We start from the raw sequence: 20,144 nt of genomic DNA, 5'->3' as shown, positions 1-20,144 counted from the left end.
TTTGAGATTGAACATGACATGAATAATAACACAAAAAAATAAAACAAATACAATAAAAGATTTTCTTAAAAACAAACGAAATAAATACAGCACAGATTTCATGTAGGAAACACATCCAACAAAACATTATTATTGTACAATGTATTCATTCTTATCTATTCTCATGTAATAGCAATGCCAATGCCGATACCGCTACCAGAGAAACTCAACGGGTATAAGGAAAAGTAGCAACGGAGATGCAGCACAGTGTGGAACCAACAAAGACCATGAGAGGGAAAAAAACAGAAACAAGGGTGGCGGGGGTTGGGAAAGAGAAGAAGGGGGGGGGGGATGCATGTAAAATCAAATAAACAACTATCAGCAAGAGCCGTTTCTAACATGCTGCGTATCGTCGTAACAGACGTCCTCTATGTTATCCTCCACATTAAGTGCAGCAATAACTGCGATAAGAAGTTTAAGACGGAAAAAAAAAAAAAAAGGTATTGTAGAAAAGAAAAAAAAAAAAAAAAAAAAAAAAAATGGGGGAGATGCCATGACGCGACTTTTTCGAATTAAAACGGGACACTTGTCGCCGCCACCAACCGTCACTCGGGAAAAGGGTAGTATGGATATGCACCTCCCCGATGGCAGCAGGTAGTGGCGGCCACGCCGAGCTTCACAAAATGCGCGTGACCATGACACGTTGAGAGTGTCCTGAAGGCTGCTTTTTAGAATCTACTTCGCACCCGACGGTCCCCATCTAACTCTCGTCGGCCTCAAAAAAATTCATCAGAGCCTGGACCGCCTTGGGTCCGAGGCCGTGCTCAGGGTAACACACATACACCGGCTCATCCTTGGCTCCAAGCTTCTCGCGGAATTCGCTCTTTTGGGTCAACTTGAGCTGGGTGGCAATCGAGTGGTATGATCGCGAGAGCACCTTGATCCGAAGACCACTGAGGTGGTGGCCCGGGGTCAATTGTGAGCTGGCACCTCCGCCAAACGTGACGCTCTTGGCACCCGCCTCACCGGCCGCCTTGAGAGCGCGCAGAGTAATGTACTCAATGGTGCCGCTCGGGGAGCCTGGGAAATCGAGAGCATACTTGATCTGGTAGCCGTGCTCGGGCGAGAGCTGAGCGAGGACAACAAGCGCGCACACGGTGCCCTCCTTATCCTGCGCGTAAAAGTAGAGACGGTGTTCCGAGTCGCGCCAGGGGTGGAGTGCAGTGAGATGGACCTGCGTGCCGTGTCGGTTGGCTTGCCAGTCCTTCATCCGCAGCTCACACTGCTGTCGGATGTCGTCAGGTACAGACGACCCGGAACTGATAACCTTGACGCCCTCTTTCTCGGCGTGCCGTACTTTACGCGCCACGGCCGAGTCATGGTGGGACATGTCCTTGCTCGGGTCGGCTCGCTGCTCGCCCACGCATGTAAACGTGCGCCAGTTCAGCTTCGTTCCGAGCGTGGTTTCGGTATGATCGCCCGCCAAAATCCATATCGGCTTGAGGTGCTGCTCCGTCTTGAGCCACTTCAAAAACGCCGGAATCACCATGCCATACTGAGACTTGTCACACAAGGGGTCACCGACAATGATGCCATAGCCCTCGGAAGGTACAAATCCGACGGCCGCACCGGTGAGGTCATGCCGCCAGACTTGATATCGGTCGTCGAGCCAGGAGGTGTTGGACGAGTCACCATAGTTGGCGATGAGCTTTTCCAACGGCTGCAGCTCGCCATCAACGCCGCGATGGTGCCGACCCTCCCACGGCGGGTGAATGGTGCTCGCCTCGGGATGGCGCAGTTCGGGCGCCAAGGCGGTAACCGGGAAGCTTCGCGGATCTCGTGGATAGAGCGATGCGTGTCGAATGTCGCCGAGTCCAAGGATCAGCATCACCACTCGCTCAAGACCAATGCCACCACCAGCGTGAGGAGGTGCACCCCATCGGAAACCAGACAAATAGTCCTCCATGGCATTCGGCCGAAGGCCCTGCTTGGCCATGCGCTCCTCGAGCATCTTGGAGTCGTGAATACGCTGCCCACCGGAGAGGACCTCCTGGCCGCGGATAAAGATATCAAACGAGTTGGTGTAACGCTCGTCGTTGGGATCGGGCATGGTGTAGAACGGGCGGGCGGAAGCGGGGAACTTGTCCAGAACGTAAAAGTCGGTGAGATACTTCTCCTTGACGAGCTGACCGAGACGGATCTCGTCCCGCGTTCCCAAATCCTCGTCCTCGGGAAGAGGCTGGCCTTCTTCATTCTTCCATCCGGATTCATTCAGCATCTTGATTCCTTCCTTGAATTGAATGATGGGCGTCTTCTCCAACCACACAAGGTCCTCGTGCGGGTAGTGCTCCTTGATTTGATCCAGTTCCTTTCGATACCGCTCGTACAATCCCTTGAAGATGTGCTTAAAGGTGGCGTCGATGACGGTCAAGGCTTCGTGATAGTGCTCTTCAATGGCCATTTCCAAGTCCAGACCGGTGTATTCGGTCATGTGACGGTGCGTATTGCTGTTTTCGGCGCGGAATACTGCACCAATCTCATAGACGCGCTCGAAATCGGCAGCAACACACATTTGTTTGGCCAGTTGGGGGCTTTGAGCGAGAAAAGCGGGTCGGCCAAAATATTCCACTTTGAAGACACTGGCGCCAGATTCGGTGGCACCGCCCTGGAGTTTGGGGGTGTGGATCTCAATAAAGTCCTGAGTATCAAGGTACGAGCGGAATAGATTGCAGATGCCGGATTGAACGCGGAAAATGGATTGTGAAACAGCGGTACGAAGATCGACGATTCGATGGGAGAGACGAGTCCGGTCCGAGAGATGGCTCTTGCTGGTGTCGCCGTGGCGCGCAAACTTTTGCGAGATGTCAACTTCATAAACGTCAAATGGCGGCGCCTCGGAAATGTTCGAAATCAAGTGAAGATCGCGGACGGCGAGCTCAAGCGTATGAAGAGAGGTACCAGTGACCTCTTCCTTGGGCTTCTGGACCTTTCCAGTAACCAGCACGACGGCCTCAGCCGGAAGGTGCTCTGCCCAGTGCACCATATGTGTTGTTACCACGCCCAATTCATGGTGTAAAACACCCTGAATGGTATGGATTTGCTGACGGAAGACTAGAAAGACCAGGCGGGAGCTCATCCGACGAACAGCATGAATTCGGGCGCGGAAGGTGATCTCCTGCCCCAGATGCGCTTCTGTCAACTCGGAGAGATGAAAACGCTGCTCGTGGTTCCAGGACTGGGACTGGTTAATGGTGAGCGCGCCATAACGTGCATGCAGCTCTGGTGGCTCCTCTCTTGCGGCCAGCTCATCCTCCAGTCTCTTCTTCTCCTCCAGCTCCTGGTTGCGTTTTTCGTTTAGACGCCTGCGAGTGTCTTGGTCTTCTTTTCTGGAGTTTTTGCGACGCTGGTGCTTGCTCATGGGCTCGCCCAGCTCATTAAGAGGACCCTCGCTGGAGGACTCCGAGGCACTCGATGATTTGACACTCCCATTAATACTTGCCAGGAGCGTTCGATGTTTCCAGTCAATCGACGCGTGCCGAACTTTGACCACGGCGTCCTTGAGGGACGGCATGATGATAGGATGTTGTCAGTCACGTCCGAAGACTAAGGAAGAGTTGGTGAGTTTCTTCTGCCGGCAGTATCGTCTATTGAGCGGAAGTAATATTTCGTCGAGACTGCGACGGAATGACCGTTAGTAGGCTAACGGGGGAAAACAAAGATGCAAAAAAAAGTGATGGAGCGAAAAATGTCGCTCTGGAAATTTAAATGATGTTGAGGATGTTGTAACAAGAGGGGAGTTGCAGGAGGGGATGGGCAGGAGAAAATTAAAAAGAGGGGACCAACAAGAGGATTTGTTGGTGCCTGTGTGGCTGACTTGGGACTTAGCAACGACGTCAGAGCCGACGGAGGGCGCAGGTACGCGATTACCACAAAATCCGTCACCGCAAAGGGGGGAAACTTGGAAAAGCAGAACGGGAAAATGGCAGGCGGGACGAAAAGTACCTACCGGATTCTAGCAAATACTGCCCATCAATTATTGTCTCCGTAGATGCCCGTCGATAAGTCGGGAATGAAATGAATCAGAATTTTCGACTACCCGACTAGTTTCAACCGTATAGCGTCATCTGGTGGGATGATAAACTGGGGCGACTCGCCGTGGGATAATCTATCAAGCGAGAATGGGAAAATTTCCAGTCGAAAAAGGAGAGGAAGAAGACACTTATACGAAAGCAAGAGGATGTGCAACCCATCCGGTATTGGAATCGTCCAGAGTGTCAGTTACCTTGTTACTTCGTACATGCGAGTGATTCCTTTTGAATGCGGGTACATGATGGACGGCTGTAAAATCCGATTCCGAAGCCATCCGCAAATTGCTCGACACCCTCTTTTCGCTCCGTCGCTACAGTAATCAGTAATCCAATCCAATCCAGTCTCTGCGCTCCTCGGTCGCACACCATTCATAGCCGCAGCTTTGACCATTTTTTTGCCCATTGTCTTACACTCCATCCCGCTCTGCAACATAATGTAAGCATGACGAGCCTAAAAGAATGCTACGGCCACTACAAAGTATACGCCGATAATCCTGCTTTCGCCTGGCCACCTCGACCGAGTGCGAAAGCGAGCTGACAAAATCTGATCATTTCCCCTTTCTAAGCCAAATTAGACTTTTAGGCTTTAAGCGGTCCATTTCCTATTCAATCTATTCAACCTATTCAACCTTTTTTGACCCTCTCGAACAGGCAAAACAAGCTTTTCACTCATGGTGCGCCATCCGGGAGGAACCAAGATCCGCAGCCGAGAACCCTAAAGGCGGTGCAGGTTTTTTGTTAGAAATTTTTTCTTCTTCTTCATGGCTGCTTTGATTGTGACATGTCCTAGAGAGGAGGGCTCAACGTCGCCGTTTCATGCGATGAGAGCACGGCACTCCATATCGTTCTATTCTGTGCCCTTTACTGGGGTACCCATCTGCACACAGATGGATTTGTGGCATCGGAAGATTTACGCACCTGACAGGATTCAGAGGGAAATGAGCATGTGCTTTGACGTTACGTCACAGGCATGTGCGTCATGACGGATTCCTATTGCCGGTGCGACCGAGCTTGGTCGACCCGCCCAATCAACTTTCCGCATTTGGCATTGTTAGTTCAGGGGGTGAGATTATAACTTGGCTGACTCAGCGTGCCGTCCCGCAAAGGGTCATGTGCAAACGCGGATTGCCTCTACGGAGCCAAGGCCGACCAATTGAGGCTAGTCCATTTATGACATTGATCTTCAGTTTAAGCTTCTCTGGGATGTACTTTAAAGCTGATCTCGTCAGCATAGAGGGGTTGATCTGACACTGTGCTAAGTACTCTATAAATTATTCGCTGGAGGAATATCTTGTATTATAAGACACAACGCAGAGCCCCTGGAGAAAGATATACACAGCATGTTTCCAAGACGCGGGCTTCCAAAGGCTGTATATTCAACATCGTCGAGGAGATGCTTGTCACGATAGGATACTCGCCAATAAGGATGCCACGCATCTGATCCATCCTTTTCTACGAAGCGGTGGAGTTGGAGTAAGGCGAAGCGGTAGTCGCGGTGACAAGGTGGTAAGAGCTCACTGCAGAATCAAAGTGACTGTCAACCTGACCCTTCTGGTTGTTGGCCTGAGCATCGTATGCTGAGCCTCTGGGAAAGAGTGAGATCATGTTAAAGAGATACGCCTGAGTGGACCCATTCATGTTAACCAGATGTCGTCTGGTTTTGCAATCCACCGCGGAGAGGAGAACACTCACATCAACAACACCACTGAATATGCGAATAGCATAGGGGATTTTGTACTCGTTGTGAGGATCCAGCTGGATAAAAACTGAAGCGGCCGAGCTCAAATCATCCGTAAGCTCAAAGACGGCTTGGATAAACTATACATGCCAGTGATTAGCAATTCCAGAGTTAAAAATACAGTCATATTTATCAGATACGTACGTTCGAGTATGCCTCGTAGACCGTCTGCTCCGAGTTCGGGTCCTGGATAATGGGGGTATTGCCCAAGAGTTCAATATCCGCCAAGATGGTGTCAAAGAGACCGTCAAACTCCTCATAAACATCCTGGTTCTTCGTCAGCATTTCCCCCCTACTAGCGTATCATAGAGCTAAAGAGCTAACGTGACGCACCTCAAGGGGTCCGGGGTTGTTTTGAGAGTGAATTGTGTTGACCAGATTTTTGAGTGTAAAAGTCTGGGAGGCCAATGCGTTGCAAGTATTCTCAACGTCGCTAGGTTGCATTTTCGCCTGAGAGAAGCCGATGCACGCCATGATGGCGGCCAGGAGGGCGAAGAAAAAGCCGTAAGAGCGCATATTGTCGGAAAGCTTTGGAGTTTTCAGATGGAAGATAATAATATTAACGTGCGGTAGTATTATAGTATTAAGTCTTGCGAGGGAAGGTTTGACGAGCAATAAAAGAGAGACCGGTATAGAAGATGCAATTATGGTGGCACAAAAGGCTGGACAAGAAGATTTCAAAGAGTGTGGACGAATAAAAAGTAACGAAAAGCAAAGATTGATAGAGAGTGACTGAAAAGCTTCAAATGAATGGATCAATGAGTGTAGATGGTCCGAAGACTCAAAAAGAGAGACAAAGTTGGCAGCAAAGCGCACGCTGTTAGGGAACGATGAAGACGAAGAAGATTGACGGTGACAGGAGATGCATCTTTAATTATGTTCAGTAAGGAGAACCACGCGAGGAGGTTAAATTGAGGGTCCAATAACAACAGGGCCCATTGATACCCCTGAGGCTTGGCTGTCAATGCTCAATTGACCCATTTCGGGACGTTCTGGACACAATTGACGCGCTTGATGCCGAGTGGCACATTGCAAATCTCCGGCTAACCGCAGCTAAAGTTGCTAGGGCACGAATTGGGCTCTGGCCATGTGTATCAAACTTGGCCCCGCTCCCTGGGTCGCGAGTCTTGAGAGGAGCCTAGATGGACTGTGGGTGACAAAAACCAGGCTTTAGCGAAATAGCTCATGAAGCCGGTGTTCATTAGGGCCATTTGTCATGGTTACCGCCATGTATCGGAGTATTCATATCATGTTGCACCCGGCAAGGCCCCCAGCTAAGGGGCCGACTCGGGCCAAATTTCATTGAGCGGGAACGAGCACGATGCGGGTCGCCGTGGAGCATGAGCTTCATTTCGGTACGTGCAGCCGCAGACTCTTGTCATTTATCGGATGGCATCCTATCCAGGAACAGTGGAATTAGTACAGCCAGCCATAGCCTCGCACCGTCGGGGAAATGACATTTGGGCTTGTTCCTTTTAGGCATCTTGTGGCGTCAGTCATAGCCGTAGTGTGTTGGTGTGTTGTTGCAGTGTCCGCGATAATTATTCGTCTACAGAGCCAATCAGCACTCGTCATTTCAATAGTGAAATGAAATTTCATAAAAAAAGGGGTGTGCTGAGAAATACAGGTGAAATGCGTACATGTGACCGTCCGAGATTAGTCATACCTCGATCGGAGTCTACTACCGAGAAAGACCCGACAACAAGCGAGCGAGCTATGGCCGAATGCGGTATTTAGGGGTACGTACCTCGGTTCGAATTGTGGGGGTAATCGATTCCACAGGCAAACGCCCCATCGCCAATGACATAGTTCCAGTCCGGGGACGATCACGCCCACGTACGCTTAATGGGTTATCAGCCAGGAAGCAGACCATGATGTGATGATCACCATTCCTCCACTCTCTGTCCTTGACAACTGATACGAGTGTCGAACTTTTCTTTACCCCCTGACCATTCTCCTCAACCACCTAAATTGACAACACCTACCATCACCTCCAACTTTTCTCCACGTCTCCTCCCCACTTGACCCCATTTCTCATAGGGGATCATACTCTATGCTTTATTTCACACACCCTTGCTCTGCATCAGCCTGATGCATTCATGATTCGATGCTTGTATCGTGGCAGTCATTAGATACCCCATCATTCTTATTCTTTTTAGTACTGATCCCATCAAGCATTTGCTTGATATTCCTCCGCCTCATACAACGCCATCGATTTCTCCGGTTGTCACCAAAAGAAAAGCAGACAGCGAACACCAAGAAAATGCCTTCGTCGCGCTGGTTTCTCCACCTTCAGGCAATATGGTGGAGAATGCTCATGACATGGGGCATGTACCTGCATCGGGTCGCACCTCCAAAGCCACCCAAACCGGCATTCTCAAAGCGAATAGAAACAACAATATCTTCCTGGCCTGGCAAGATCACGCTCTTTTTCTACACTCCGGAAAATTACGTTCAGCGACCTCCCGGCAAAAAGTATCCGGTAATTGTTAATTTCCATGGCGGCGGATTCACTCTGGGATCAGCCACAGACGATGCACGCTGGGCCGATGTGGTTATTAAACACATTGACGCAGTCTTTGTGAGCGTCGACTACCGCTTGGGCCCCGGGTATCCATTTCCCACGGCAGTAGAAGACGGAGCAGACGCCGTGCTTTGGCTGGCCGAACATGCAGAAGAATTGGGCCTTGATGCGCAGAAGATGGCTATGACTGGCTTCTCCGCCGGTGGCAACCTGTCTTTTACCGTGCCGCTTAAGCTCGCTGAACAAGTGCAAATCGTGGCACAGCAATCGTCTGACGGAAGCAAGACCTTTGTCGAACAGCCAAATTACAACATCAGAGCCATTGTCGCTTGGTATCCTGCTACCGATGCCACCAGATCTCGTGCATTCCGCCGTTCGCGGAACCCTCGTCCAGACAAACACATTCCGACCTTCCTTACCAATCTGTTTGACGAAGCATATCTTCCGCCTGAGGAACAGCGAGGCGATCCATGTCTTTCTCCTGGCGTCGCCCCTGACGAGATTTTGGCCCAACTCCCCAACGATATTGCCATTTACGCTTGCGAATGGGACATGCTGCTGGAGGAAGCGCAGGTCTTTAGCGATCGTCTGCAGAACGGCGTCGGAAAGAGAGTCAAGTTCGCTACTGTCCAAGGCGTGCAGCATGCTTGGGACAAGAGCCCGAACCCATGGTTCATGCGTCATGTCGTGGACGATCTTTATCAGTCAGCCTGCATGGATTTATCCAAGGTGCTTGAACGAGAGTCAACCATTATTTAGAACGACGCATGCCCTTCTATATTCCATTTATTCATCTTTGCTCCCTTTCGGTATATGTCTCTCTGATACGTCTTGCGCTTCAGCGTTTCATTACTCGCGGGAAGTACCCTGTATGAGTATGTAAACTTGGTCCCCGAGAGTGTAAATGACTCCCTTTTATGGTACGCTTAGGTTATCTACGGAACTGGCCTTTTTTTTTCTTTCCCAAGCGCGTGTTTCCTTGCCTTAGAATCACGATTTCAGTTTTAAGATGTCAGTTAGTTGAAAATAGCACCCGTCACATATTTGAAGTAACAGAATGCAATGTCAATTCAAAGCGATAAGAAGCTAGAGAACCTTGTGATTTGCCTTGCCGAGGAAGACAGTCAGAGAACACATTCCGAATGCGGTGAACAAGTAGATATGCTCGCTCATAACGCTCAAGTATCAAGTATCCCACCAACGCCAGCATGACATGAGAAATAAATGTTGAATGAAAAATAAAAGATAAATGAAAAACAAATGAAAAACAAATGAGAAATAAATGAAAGCCAAACGTAGCAAAGTCCAGAGAGAAAAACGAGAATACAGAGAAGCAATAGGAGAGAAATGGTACAGGCAAGATTTCATCGTACTTCGTAACTCGTCATACTTCGTTCTAATATGCATTATGCATCATCCATCGTATCGGTATTTTCGTATCATAAATCTCATCAGTTGTTCGTCAGCCGTATCGTAAGACTCATCAAATGCTGCGCGGAGGACCGTAAAATCTATCATTTTTTCGAGGATTGAGGAACGGGTCAGCGAGATCGATATCGCTGTCTTCGTCTGCAGATGCAGGCACGTCTTGAGCTCCATGTGATTGGTCTTCCGCGTTCTCGGTGGAGTCATTGACGTCAGGAATATCAATGTCCATGTCCATGTCCATCGTTTCAGACGTATTCTCAGCCGGAGTCGGAGTGGGAGTGGAGGCAGCTTGAAGAAGAAGAGCAGGTACGCCGGGTAAAGCGGGATCAAGTAAAGTGTAATCAAATGAGAATGAACGCGCAGGCCGCGAGGGAAGAGAATGGTTCAACCTCGGCGTAGAAGCGGTGTCGGGAGAAAATGAAGGAGTTAAAGAAGCGGGTAACGAAGTATTCAAGGTCGGAGTGACAGCTGGGGTAGACGCGAAGGACCGAGCGGGAGCAGGAGAAGAGAGAGATCCAGGAGCGGAAGAAGCGGAGGTTGATTGAGAAGCAAAAGAGGCAGCTGCGGGAATAAAAGGATTCGACGTCGCTGGCGCAGTGGCAGTATTTGGTGGCAGAGAGACAGTCGTCGAAGCGGTAGTTGCGGCGGCGTTGGGTGGATTTCTGGCAGGCCGAGTAGCAGGCTGCTCACTATAGCCAACCCGCTGCCACTCGGCGCGGATTTTGGCCTCCACCGCCGTCATGACCTCGCTCAACAGCTTCCCCTTGACTTCGGCCGCCGTCATTTCGATGACGGCCCCACTGGGCTGGAGAACACCCTGGGGCCGCGGCCTGTCCGCAAACTTGACCTCGAACGCGTCCGGATCCTCCTCATCATAGTCTGATAGGAGGCCGATCCGGGCCAAGAAACCTCTGTTGGTTTGATTCTCGAGGATTTCTTGGCGGCTGATGGCATTTTTCCATTTCAGCAAGGCGCGAGCCTGCGGCGGCAACAGCGTAAAAAATCCCGACACCTGGGACCGTAGTTCAGGGAAGATGAACTGGCAGATATCTGCCAGCACGGGGAGATGTGGCAAGTTTGGGTGCACCCTAGCCACTGGGGGAGCGGAGACTGCATCGGCTGGGTCGATCGCACCTTGCAGCATCTCGTCTCCGCGCCACAGTGACTCGAGGCACCCGACACAGAACCAGGCGTAGGAGTAGTCGTCAATCGACGGCTGCCCCCACCACCGGCTGTTATCGCTGCCGCTTGCCGGTCTCCGCCGCCTTCCTTCAAAGATGCAGGAAGGCACCCGCTCCGCCGCGAGGGCAGTGTACTTTTCCAGCGAAAAACCATAAATGATTGACGATCTGGTTTTGCTGCGCGCCGGGCAGAACGGGTGACTGCACGTTGGATTGCGCACCTTGAAGGAAGACGGTGCCAGGCGTTGTAAGATCAACACGTTCCCATCTGCAAAAGAAATTTAGCATGCTGGTTTGATGTTTTTGGCCACATGTGAAGCCATGGATCGTGATGCTCAAACAAGTCTGGAGCACTGATTCAACTTACTTGCAAGTTTTCTGGAGACCTCCTCCCTCACCCGCCTTGCAATTAAATCTTGTTTGTACTGTTTCGATTGTTCTATTGTTCTATCCACCTGTGCCCTTGCATAGTTGTACCAATTATCTTCTTCAGTAGCTTTTCTATCAACATCAATTTTCCGAACTGCTTCGAACTCTCCCAAGCGACGAACAAATGCGGCACTCCTGTTCCCGAAACGTAGAGGCTGAACACGTGAGATTGCGTTTCTGCTTCCTGTCGTCGACGTCATTTTGAGGGATGAGAATTGTCTACTGACGATCTTCAGGGGGATGAGCTTGCGCTCTATCCGCGGTATTGTCTGAATGAAGATCGAAAGATGGGAACAGTGTACCTTCCTCAACAGGGATGGCGGGCAGTGGAAGGGGTTCAAACGGTAAATTGAATTGGGTATGTCCGGCTCTTGATTGATCAAAAGCTGATCTTCCAGGAGGACCTTCGAAAGGAGTTCCTCTGGCTGTGCGAGAGCCCTGTGGACGCGGTCGAGGCAGACGCGGCGAGAAACTTTGCGTGGGACGCCGGCCTTGGAAGAGCCTTCGTAGGGAGAAACGACGAGGACGCAAAATAGAGCGGATTGAACGAGTGGTTCTACTAGTCTCTCAGTTTCTGCAAATCAATTGATTTTCATCTGTGTCACGTACCTGGACAGCAGCCGTCGAATTCGGCCAGGTGACTGTGGTGCGGGAGTGGCAGTAGGAGTGGCACGAGCTGGCTGTTCAGTCAACTGTGATTGATTTACTTGAAATTGAATGTCGTCAATGATAACGTGTTGCCCGCCAGGTGACAATGTGCCCCAATCTTCAGTAAGAATTCTGTAAGGTTCAATCGGCAGAACGAGCTCAATTGTGCCGTAATCAAAAGGATTGTAATATTCTTCGTCTGAAGATTCACTCTGATCAAGCTCCTCGCCTTGGTTAGAACCGGCAGTGGGTGGACCGGTCAAAGTCTCATCCGGTCTCTGAGGATGGGGGCTGATACGGTCACGCGCCTGAGTATCCTGCTCGGGCTGATGAGTCTCAGACGACGGCTCAAGGACGGAAGACGATGACAGTTGTCGATTGGTGCTTTCACTCCTATTGTTCCTCTGAGAAGATGTAGCTATGCCAGGGTTGTCAGTGTGAGTTGTTTCTTCTTCAGGTTGTCTGGAAATTGGAGTATTGCCAAAGGAGGGATCACGTGTCTGAGGGGGTCGAAGAGGTTGGAAGGAAGAGGGAAGGAGCTCGCTCGAGTTGGACCCGTTAAGCGGCGAGACGCCTTCAATCTGGTTATTTGGGGGTGAATCAAGCGGCAAAAACGCCGAGAGATTGCCGCCATGATGAAGGGTCTCCTCTGCTTGCGATGCAACAGCGTGAGTTTCCTGACTGCCAGGCGTGAGCGTTCGATGCTGAACCCCACGATGACCACTCTCTCCTCCTGGGTCCCGCAAGTCAGCGTTGACTTCGCTCACAGACATGTTGTTCAGCTTGGAGAATCAACTTCAAAGAGTGCTTGGGAAGTATGAATGAGAGATGTTAACGAATGTGAAGGGGTGATGGGAGTTTGAGATGAAAAGTGGTTGCTAGCAGCGATGATTGTGGGTGTAAAAAACAGAGTGTAACGAATGATCAAGGAGTTTAGAAAGGTGAGTCAGGTTTAAATAACTGATGGCTGGGAAATCCCACAAAAGAGGCGAAAAATCATTCACTGTTCACAGGAAACAACAGAAACAAACATTGGACAGGCAAGGAAAAGGTGAATGGAAGAGCCTCTGACCTTACCACTCCACACGCAGTGCAATTGTAGCCCCTCAATGAGTCCTGCACCTCGGCAACAAAATGAAATAAATGAAGCCTGCTCTGTAAGACCCTTTGGAAATTTGCGCTGAATCTGCTTCAGAGGTGAGGTGAAATGCTCAAATCTCAACTTTGGGATTCAATCTACCATAGATTGATCCGGTCTCATGTTTATCCTATCCAATATCTGTAAAAACGTGGGAAGGGCATGGCGATTCTCAAACCCGCCGGAAAGAGAAAAGAAGTAGACATTTTGGTAGGAGATATTTTCGACATGACTCAGATTTCCCTGGCTTAGAAGAGAGCAGCACGTCAAAATTATTCGCAATGTAAAGCAGATATTCAATGACATTCTTTGTCCATGGTGGTGCATACAAACCCATCTCCTTCGGGCATATCTCTTAACCTCAAATGATTTTGCGGAACCTCATTTCTTTTTGATATAAGCTCAACGAGCAAGACGAATCACCAGGACGATCGAAACTTGGTGCTGCCAGTCGTTGATGATGCCAGCTTGCAACGCAGAAATCAGGCAAATAAGACGCACAGGATTAAAAACCAAAGATATATCAGAAAACCATGCGGAGATTTGGATAAAGTCAAAGAGTCAATTCGCAACAACTAATTCTTCAGCAACAAAGGGCAGAATGAAGAGAAGCTCATAAAGCACGCAGGTCTTTCAGAAGCGCTAGAAAACAAATTGCACTTGGAAAAAGATATTACTGATTATTCATCAGTCTTCAAATAACACATGCAGGACTTGTGAGAAAAATTCATCGTTGATAAACACGTAAGGCACAAGATTTCCATTGTGCGCGCCATGAAGCATTTGTTTAGATGAGGTTGAAACAGCCCGAAAAGGAAAGAGCGGGCAACGAGTTGGTCGGTTGCCTTCTCGCTCGGGACTTACAAGATCCGATCGCCTAAATTAGTTGTCAAGGGCTGCTCCGCGGCAGTTTAACTTAGATGGCGGATCAGTCTCTCCTGACCCATCAGTCGATCTCATTTTAATAATCTCCAGCGAATTCTTCAATTATATTTCCTCCTTTACTGACCATTGCGCGGTCAGATTTGAGTCGTTTTATTTTCGTCTTTTTGTCTCATTATCTGTCTCCCTCATCGCTCGCGCATCTATTGCGGCCTTCGAGGCTTTTTAATATTTTCTCTATTCCTGCCATTGTATCCGCGACAAAAAGCGATATTAGGCGTCAAAATGCCTGCGAGAACGCTCCCTACAATCCTGCGACAGGACGTCGAGTCGCATAACACCGCTCAGTCATGCTACGTTACCTGCGGGACTAAAGTCTATGATGTAACTTCATTCTTAAACGACCATCCCGGAGGTGGAGATCTGATATTGGAGTTCGCTGGGAAAGACGTCACGGACATTATGGCGGACGAAATCTCTCACACGCATTCAGAGGCTGCTTATGAAATCTTGGATGACTGCCTGGTCGGTTTCATGCCTACGGAACCCGTTCTAGACTCAGCTGCCAAGAGTACTCGGCCCGACGAAATCGTACCCCTTCCGCCATCCAAAGCCGGCATGCAAGAATTGAAGAGCAATGGAGCAGCAGATGGGCTTAGCACTGCACGGGAACCTTTGTATGCTGCTACGGGGATGTCTACGGCTGAGGACTTGTCGAAAGACACCGACTATGAGAATGACTTTCGCCAGCACAAGTTCCTGGATCTCAATCAACCCCTGATGAAGCAAGTCTTTTTCGGCGGATTCAGCAAGGCGTTCTACCTGGAGCAAGTTCACAGGCCTCGACACTACAAGGGTGGAGCATCTGCGCCGCTGTTTGGTAACTTTCTTGAGCCGCTTAGCAAAACCCCTTGGTGGGTAGTGCCCTTGGTCTGGGTACCTCCGGTCATTTACGGTACCCTCCTTTCGGCTGCAAACCTTTCCAGTCCCTTGGAGGCTGCCCTTTACTGGACCTCTGGTCTCTGTTTGTGGACGTTGGTCGAATATCTCATGCATAGATTTCTCTTTCATTTGGACGAGTAAGTTACATCATTCTTCTCTGCGGACCTTCCTCTAACAGAAGTAGCCATCTACCGGACAACAGGTTTTTTATAACACTGCATTTTACCCTCCACGGTATTCATCACTATCTTCCCATGGACAGGTATCGCCTGGTGATGCCACCGACATTGTTCCTCGCACTTGCAACTCCTTTCTGGAAGCTAGCCCACGCTGTTTTCTTCTACAACTGGTATGCCGCTACTGCAGTGTACTGTGGCGGTATTTTCGGATACATTTGTTACGACCTTACCCACTATTTCCTTCACCACCGGACGTAAGTCACTTGGGATCTTTGCTTTGATACCTTCCGATGAAACTTGCGCGCTAATTGAAGGCAGACTCCCGGCTTACTATCGCGAGTTGAAGAAGTATCACCTTGCTCACCACTTTGCTGACTATCAGCTTGGGTTCGGCGTAACTAGCAAATTTTGGGACAGGATCTTTGGCACGGAGCTGTCCGTTGGAGGCACAAAGACCATGAAAAGTCAATAATTTTATACCAGCTGGCTGGTAGAGGTTCAAGGTGGCTTTTGAAAATGGCGTTTATTGGAACGATGCTCCCCCGGACAGTTGGAGCATAGAATTGTGTACTCAATTGAGAAAAACCAGCATTCATCTCAAATTTTTATTTTTTCCTTTTCTGGTTTTGCTTTTTTCCGTTACCAACGCGTCATGGCTGTCAACTGGTTGACATTTAATTAGGGAAGCAAGATGTGACATGTATGCTAACTTAAGCTACTATTCATTAATATTAATTGCAGTGCAGATACCCATGTACTGGCATCTATAACATTGTCTGCTCAAATTTCATGCAGCCATTCCCGCGATTGTCCATTACCGTTTTTGGACCTTTGCGAAATAAAACTCCGTCACGAGATCGCCATCTCGACTGACTAAGCGACACATACTTTTTACCAACACGTGACCGACCTATTCCGACCCACGTTTTGCCTCAACTCATTACAACTTCATCATCTCTACCCTCGTACGATTCACCCCAATTCCGTTTTTCAAATTCGCAAGCCACCCACATATCTCAGTCGTCAACGTACTATCCAACTGCTCAGCCTCGAATTGAAATAGAAAAGGGTTCGCTGTGATCACCGTCGCTGCGTTATCAATTCTGACAAACGCAAAGTGAAAAGTTTCCTCCCATCCTAGATTCTGCCTCAGCACGTGTCCAACCGATAGCCAAAATGTCAGGTCTCGATGTGGAAGCCCTGCTCGATTCTACTGCCAACGGCATAGCCACTGAAGCGTCCGAAACTCCCAAGAGCCTCGACCGGGATGAACGAGATGAGCGCGATGACCGTAATAAGAACGATAAGTCAGACCGACGAGACCGCGATCGATATCGTGATGACAGCCGTGAGCGTGAGCGCCGTCGACGGGATCGCAGTCGGGATCGATCAAAGAGAGATCGAGATGCCGATTTGATGGATGATGTTAGGAGCCCAAGGAGCGACCGCGGTAGCGCTAATGGCAGCCTTAGGGGAAAGAGAAGAAGCCGAAGTCGGGACAGCGACCGACGTGCTTCGCGCCGCGATCGTCATCGCGACTCCGCAGATCCCGAGGATTCATACCGCTCTGGAGGCGACTACTATCGTGGTGGAGGTCGACACCGGACCCGATCTCGGTCTCCTGATGGAGACAGATACTACCGACCTGGTGGACGGAGTAGACGCGAACGTGAGGATCGCGATGACCGCTATCGTGGAGGCCGGGGTCGAGGCCGACGTCGTTCGCCAAGCCCCCGGGGAGGTCGAACTAGGACTACCTCTCCCCAACTTACTGAAGATGAGCGTGATCGCAGGACCGTCTTCGTACAGCAACTGGCTGCCCGTTTAAGAACGAAGGAATTGATTGCCTTTTTCGAAAAAGTCGGCCCTGTCAAAGAAGCGCAGATTGTCAAGGACAGAGTCAGTGGCAGATCCAAGGGGTAAGCACAGTTTCACGTTTTTTCCCTTTTGACAATTACAAGAAGGTAGCTAATCATTATATCAGTGTTGGATATGTGGAGTTTAAAGCAGAGGAATCCGTGCCGCTTGCCATCCAGCTCACTGGTCAAAAGCTTTTAGGCATTCCCATCATTGCACAGCTTACCGAAGCCGAGAAGAACCGTCAAGCCCGCAATACCGAAGGCAACTCTCATCATCCCAACTCTATTCCGTTTCACAGGTTGTATGTCGGCAATATTCATTTCAGTATCACTGAAAGCGATCTACAGAATGTTTTTGAGCCCTTTGGCGAGCTCGAGTTTGTCCAACTACAAAAGGATGAAACCGGGCGGAGCAGAGGCTATGGTTTTGTGCAGTAAGTTTCTACCAGCTACCTTAAGCGAAGGCTATGTGGGACTTTGCTAATTCTGATGATATAGATTCCGTGACCCTGGTCAAGCTCGTGAGGCCCTAGAAAAAATGAATGGCTTTGACCTTGCAGGTCGTCCGATCCGTGTTGGGCTTGGCAACGACAAATTCACTCCCGAGTCTACGGCAAACCTCCTTCAACGATTTCAAGGCCAGGGCTCTTCGTTCTCTGGCTCTGGCGGACGGGGTGCGCATGCTGGCGGTTCTGGTGGAAACTTTGACCGTGCAGGCGGCCGTGAAGAGAAAGGTGCCAGTGGCGCTAGTGCATTAGACGATACTGACGTTGCCGGTGTGAACTTCAACAACTTCAGCAGAGATGCTCTTATGAGGAAGCTTGCTCGTACCGATGAGCCTGCTGATACGAATGCTGCTGATGAGAGAACAAAGATCATCAAACCCAAGACGGAGACCAAGCCTTTACCAGTCAATGTCAGCATGGCCAGCCGATGCGTTGTGCTACGCAACATGTTCGATCCGTCCGAGTAAGTTTATTCAGCACATACTTTGTCATTTATTTTCGAATTGGTGCTAATTCTTTTCTTTTCAGAGAGGAGGGCGAGATTTGGATCAAAGAACTTGAAGACGATGTTCGGGCCGAATGCGAGGAGAAGTACGGACATGTCGTTCACATCTCCTTGGACCCCAATTCTCAAGGCGATATCTATTTGAAATTTGACCGTGTCCAGGGAGGCGAGAACGCCATTATGGGCCTCAACGGCAGATTTTTTGGCGGCAGGCAGATCACCGCCACGCCCGTTGTTGACGCCGTCTACAGCTCGCTTTTCAGCCGCACAAAAGCCATCTGAAGAAGAAAAAGCTAACCGTGATGCCATATTTTGTCTTTTAGAACCAGTTTGTAGGTCGAGATTTGTCATGTCGTTTGCCCTTCTTTCTACCAAGCTACATAGGGTGTTCTTCCGCCGCATCGAAGTTTTGCTTTCCAACCCAACCATTGTGTGCAATATCTACTCTTCGCTATAGGATAGCAAATTTAAAAGATTTCTTCTGATAGTGCTTATTATATGTGAATAATTGCATTTCCTGAGAATTCGTGTGACGATTATCGATGTATCGATGCTCAAATGCACCGGTACTCCGCTCCATCTCGTAATGACTTCATGATTGCACGCAATCCCCCCCAAGCAATATCCAGTAGATCATCAAACCAATCTTAAACCTCTTTATAGCTCCTCTCCAATATAAGCAAAAACAGAGATCTCACACGGAGTACCCTCATCCCCACACGTGACAGCCCACCTTCTCCAAATTCGTTATAAACCCTCAAATCATCAACAATACAACGTACCTCTGTACTTTGTACACCCCGCATGATTCACACCAATCTCTCCCAGACCCTTTTCCCCCCTCCAAACTTCCAAAAATAAACCCCAGGAAAATCTGTATAAAATTCATCTTGATTCTTTGCCTACCAATGCCTCCACTCACCATCTCCTCCCTCGACCACCTCGTCCTCACTGTGCGTTCCATCCCCGCCACCATCGACTTCTACACGCGCCATCTCGGCATGAAAGCCGAGACCTTCTCGCCCCCTTCCGCCCCGCACACCAAACGCCATGCCCTCCTCTTCGGCCCGCACAAAATCAACCTGCACGAAGCCGGCAAGGAATTCGAACCGAAAGCCCAATATCCTCTCCCTGGCTCCGCGGATCTTTGTTTTTTGACTGAAACCCCCGTGGCGGATGCGCTGGAGGAGGTCAAGCGCGCGGGGCTGGAAGTACTGGAAGGCGGAAAAGTGGTGGATCGCACGGGAGCGAGAGGGAGAATTAGGAGTTTTTATGTGCGGGATCCGGATGGGAATCTTGTAGAGTGAGTTTTGCGTTTCTTGATTGTTGTGCTGTTGGATTGATGTGTTGTTGTGTTGTTGGACTGTTGTATTTGTTGTATTGTCCCTGCTTCTCTTCCAATAAAAAGATAGAAAGAGAAGTGAACAAAGAAAAGACAATGATAAATTGGGTTCTATGGAATAGTAAATCTTGTTTTCGCTGCTTTTTTGGGATTATTGCCATTTGGTAACTTGAATTTGTTTTAATTTTGTTTTATTTTTTGCTGCGGGGGGAGGAGAAAGAAAGAAAGAAAGACAAGCGTGGCTGCGTGGTTTGCCTACATAGCTACGGCTACGTGACAATCGGGTCATGTTTTCTGCCTACATTATTAAGGATATCACGACTTTCTTGTGCTGACTGGCGGCGCAGGATATCCAATTATCATTGAGCATGTTTCGGCTCATGCTTTACTTTTGTACAGCACAGCACAGTACAGTACTATCAGGATAAATAATGCCAAGTTATATGGGATCTTGGTTTGAGAGGTCATGTGAACGGAGTCGATCATCCTCACAGGCCTAAAGGTACTCACGGGTGACCATGCTCCAATTACGGGAATAAATTCCTAATTTACTTGCTGAAGTAAAGCTCGTGGACTCGAGAGATACATGGATTGAATGCAGTGTTTCATAAATTTTTGCCTGAAGATCCTTATGGAAAGACTGGCTGACACTGGTCATTGTCAGGGTACTTTCTCGAACAAAGCAGAAGACCAGGCAACGGAGTAAGAGGAATCGGGCCTTTGGATCTGACGCTGAAGATAGCTATATACACCGTTCTGTTTCGTCTACCCAGATC

General features: G+C 49.3%; 8 protein-coding genes across 8 annotated transcripts; 4 read left to right on the top strand and 4 right to left on the bottom strand.

Annotated features, from left to right (window-relative positions):
- Positions 1-488: 488 nt before the first annotated feature.
- On the bottom strand, positions 489-4,000 carry L228DRAFT_244813 (aspartyl-tRNA synthetase). Its single transcript, XM_018332022.1, has one exon. The coding sequence runs from the start codon at positions 3,548-3,550 to the stop codon at positions 740-742; it is 2,811 nt and encodes a 936-aa protein (XP_018189506.1). The 5' UTR covers positions 3,551-4,000; the 3' UTR covers positions 489-739.
- Positions 4,001-5,519: 1,519 nt separating this feature from the next.
- Positions 5,520-6,321, bottom strand: L228DRAFT_236931 (hypothetical protein; the record flags this gene model as incomplete). The annotated part of the gene is made up of 3 exons (XM_018330879.1): positions 5,520-5,885; positions 5,950-6,072; positions 6,139-6,321. 3 exons carry the CDS (start codon positions 6,319-6,321, stop codon positions 5,520-5,522), a joined length of 672 nt encoding a protein of 223 aa, XP_018189505.1.
- A 1,747-nt stretch (positions 6,322-8,068) lies between these two features.
- Positions 8,069-9,088, top strand: L228DRAFT_209061 (alpha/beta-hydrolase; the record flags this gene model as incomplete). Its single annotated transcript, XM_018329793.1, has 1 exon — positions 8,069-9,088. One exon carries the CDS (start codon positions 8,069-8,071, stop codon positions 9,086-9,088), a length of 1,020 nt encoding a protein of 339 aa, XP_018189504.1.
- A 628-nt stretch (positions 9,089-9,716) lies between these two features.
- On the bottom strand, positions 9,717-12,040 carry L228DRAFT_85699 (hypothetical protein). The gene is made up of 2 exons (XM_018336913.1): positions 11,306-12,040; positions 9,717-11,206 (listed from the first exon to the last, which is right to left on the bottom strand). The coding sequence occupies exons 1-2, from the start codon at positions 11,565-11,567 to the stop codon at positions 9,813-9,815; spliced, it is 1,656 nt and encodes a 551-aa protein (XP_018189503.1). The 5' UTR covers positions 11,568-12,040; the 3' UTR covers positions 9,717-9,812.
- Positions 11,759-13,017, bottom strand: L228DRAFT_85647 (hypothetical protein). Its single transcript, XM_018336912.1, has one exon. It carries the CDS (start codon positions 12,786-12,788, stop codon positions 11,949-11,951), a length of 840 nt encoding a protein of 279 aa, XP_018189502.1. The 5' UTR covers positions 12,789-13,017; the 3' UTR covers positions 11,759-11,948.
- A 1,093-nt stretch (positions 13,018-14,110) lies between these two features.
- Positions 14,111-15,918, top strand: L228DRAFT_244809 (Inositolphosphorylceramide-B hydroxylase). The gene is made up of 3 exons (XM_018332021.1): positions 14,111-15,114; positions 15,162-15,410; positions 15,475-15,918. The coding sequence occupies exons 1-3, from the start codon at positions 14,321-14,323 to the stop codon at positions 15,626-15,628; spliced, it is 1,197 nt and encodes a 398-aa protein (XP_018189501.1). The 5' UTR covers positions 14,111-14,320; the 3' UTR covers positions 15,629-15,918.
- Positions 15,919-16,125: 207 nt separating this feature from the next.
- L228DRAFT_244808 (splicing factor, CC1-like protein) lies at positions 16,126-18,514 on the top strand. Its single transcript, XM_018332020.1, has 5 exons — positions 16,126-16,225; positions 16,275-17,075; positions 17,141-17,449; positions 17,514-17,984; positions 18,050-18,514. Exons 2-5 carry the CDS (start codon positions 16,333-16,335, stop codon positions 18,306-18,308), a joined length of 1,782 nt encoding a protein of 593 aa, XP_018189500.1. The 5' UTR covers positions 16,126-16,225; positions 16,275-16,332; the 3' UTR covers positions 18,309-18,514.
- A 334-nt stretch (positions 18,515-18,848) lies between these two features.
- Positions 18,849-19,903, top strand: L228DRAFT_244805 (Glyoxalase/Bleomycin resistance protein/Dihydroxybiphenyl dioxygenase). Its single transcript, XM_018332019.1, has 2 exons — positions 18,849-19,329; positions 19,716-19,903. Exons 1-2 carry the CDS (start codon positions 18,935-18,937, stop codon positions 19,732-19,734), a joined length of 414 nt encoding a protein of 137 aa, XP_018189499.1. The 5' UTR covers positions 18,849-18,934; the 3' UTR covers positions 19,735-19,903.
- The last annotated feature ends 241 nt before the right edge of the window (positions 19,904-20,144 follow it).

The sequence above is a fragment of the Xylona heveae genome (genome assembly GCF_001619985.1).
Source record: "Xylona heveae TC161 unplaced genomic scaffold L228scaffold_3, whole genome shotgun sequence".
NCBI lineage: Eukaryota > Fungi > Ascomycota > Xylonomycetes > Xylonales > Xylonaceae > Xylona > Xylona heveae.
The sequence above is the reverse complement of the archived record's forward strand: the minus strand, read 5'-3'. Positions and strand labels throughout refer to the sequence as shown.

Bases quoted from the DNA above. Each gene is read 5' to 3' on its own strand.
- L228DRAFT_244808 (XM_018332020.1), top strand. From the start codon at position 16,333: ATGTCAGGTCTCGATGTGGAAGCCCTGCTCGATTCTACTGCCAACGGC. The intron at 17,076-17,140 runs GTAAGCACAGTT...TCATTATATCAG, and splicing joins GTCAGTGGCAGATCCAAGGG to TGTTGGATATGTGGAGTTTA. The intron at 17,450-17,513 runs GTAAGTTTCTAC...CTGATGATATAG, and splicing joins AGAGGCTATGGTTTTGTGCA to ATTCCGTGACCCTGGTCAAG.
- L228DRAFT_244813 (XM_018332022.1), bottom strand. From the start codon at position 3,550: ATGCCGTCCCTCAAGGACGCCGTGGTCAAAGTTCGGCACGCGTCGATT.
- L228DRAFT_85647 (XM_018336912.1), bottom strand. From the start codon at position 12,788: ATGTCTGTGAGCGAAGTCAACGCTGACTTGCGGGACCCAGGAGGAGAG.
- L228DRAFT_244805 (XM_018332019.1), top strand. From the start codon at position 18,935: ATGCCTCCACTCACCATCTCCTCCCTCGACCACCTCGTCCTCACTGTG.
- L228DRAFT_85699 (XM_018336913.1), bottom strand. From the start codon at position 11,567: ATGACGTCGACGACAGGAAGCAGAAACGCAATCTCACGTGTTCAGCCT. The intron at 11,207-11,305 runs GTAAGTTGAATC...TTTCTTTTGCAG, and splicing joins GGTCTCCAGAAAACTTGCAA to ATGGGAACGTGTTGATCTTA.
- L228DRAFT_244809 (XM_018332021.1), top strand. From the start codon at position 14,321: ATGCCTGCGAGAACGCTCCCTACAATCCTGCGACAGGACGTCGAGTCG. The intron at 15,115-15,161 runs GTAAGTTACATC...TAACAGAAGTAG, and splicing joins TTTCTCTTTCATTTGGACGA to CCATCTACCGGACAACAGGT. The intron at 15,411-15,474 runs GTAAGTCACTTG...AATTGAAGGCAG, and splicing joins TATTTCCTTCACCACCGGAC to ACTCCCGGCTTACTATCGCG.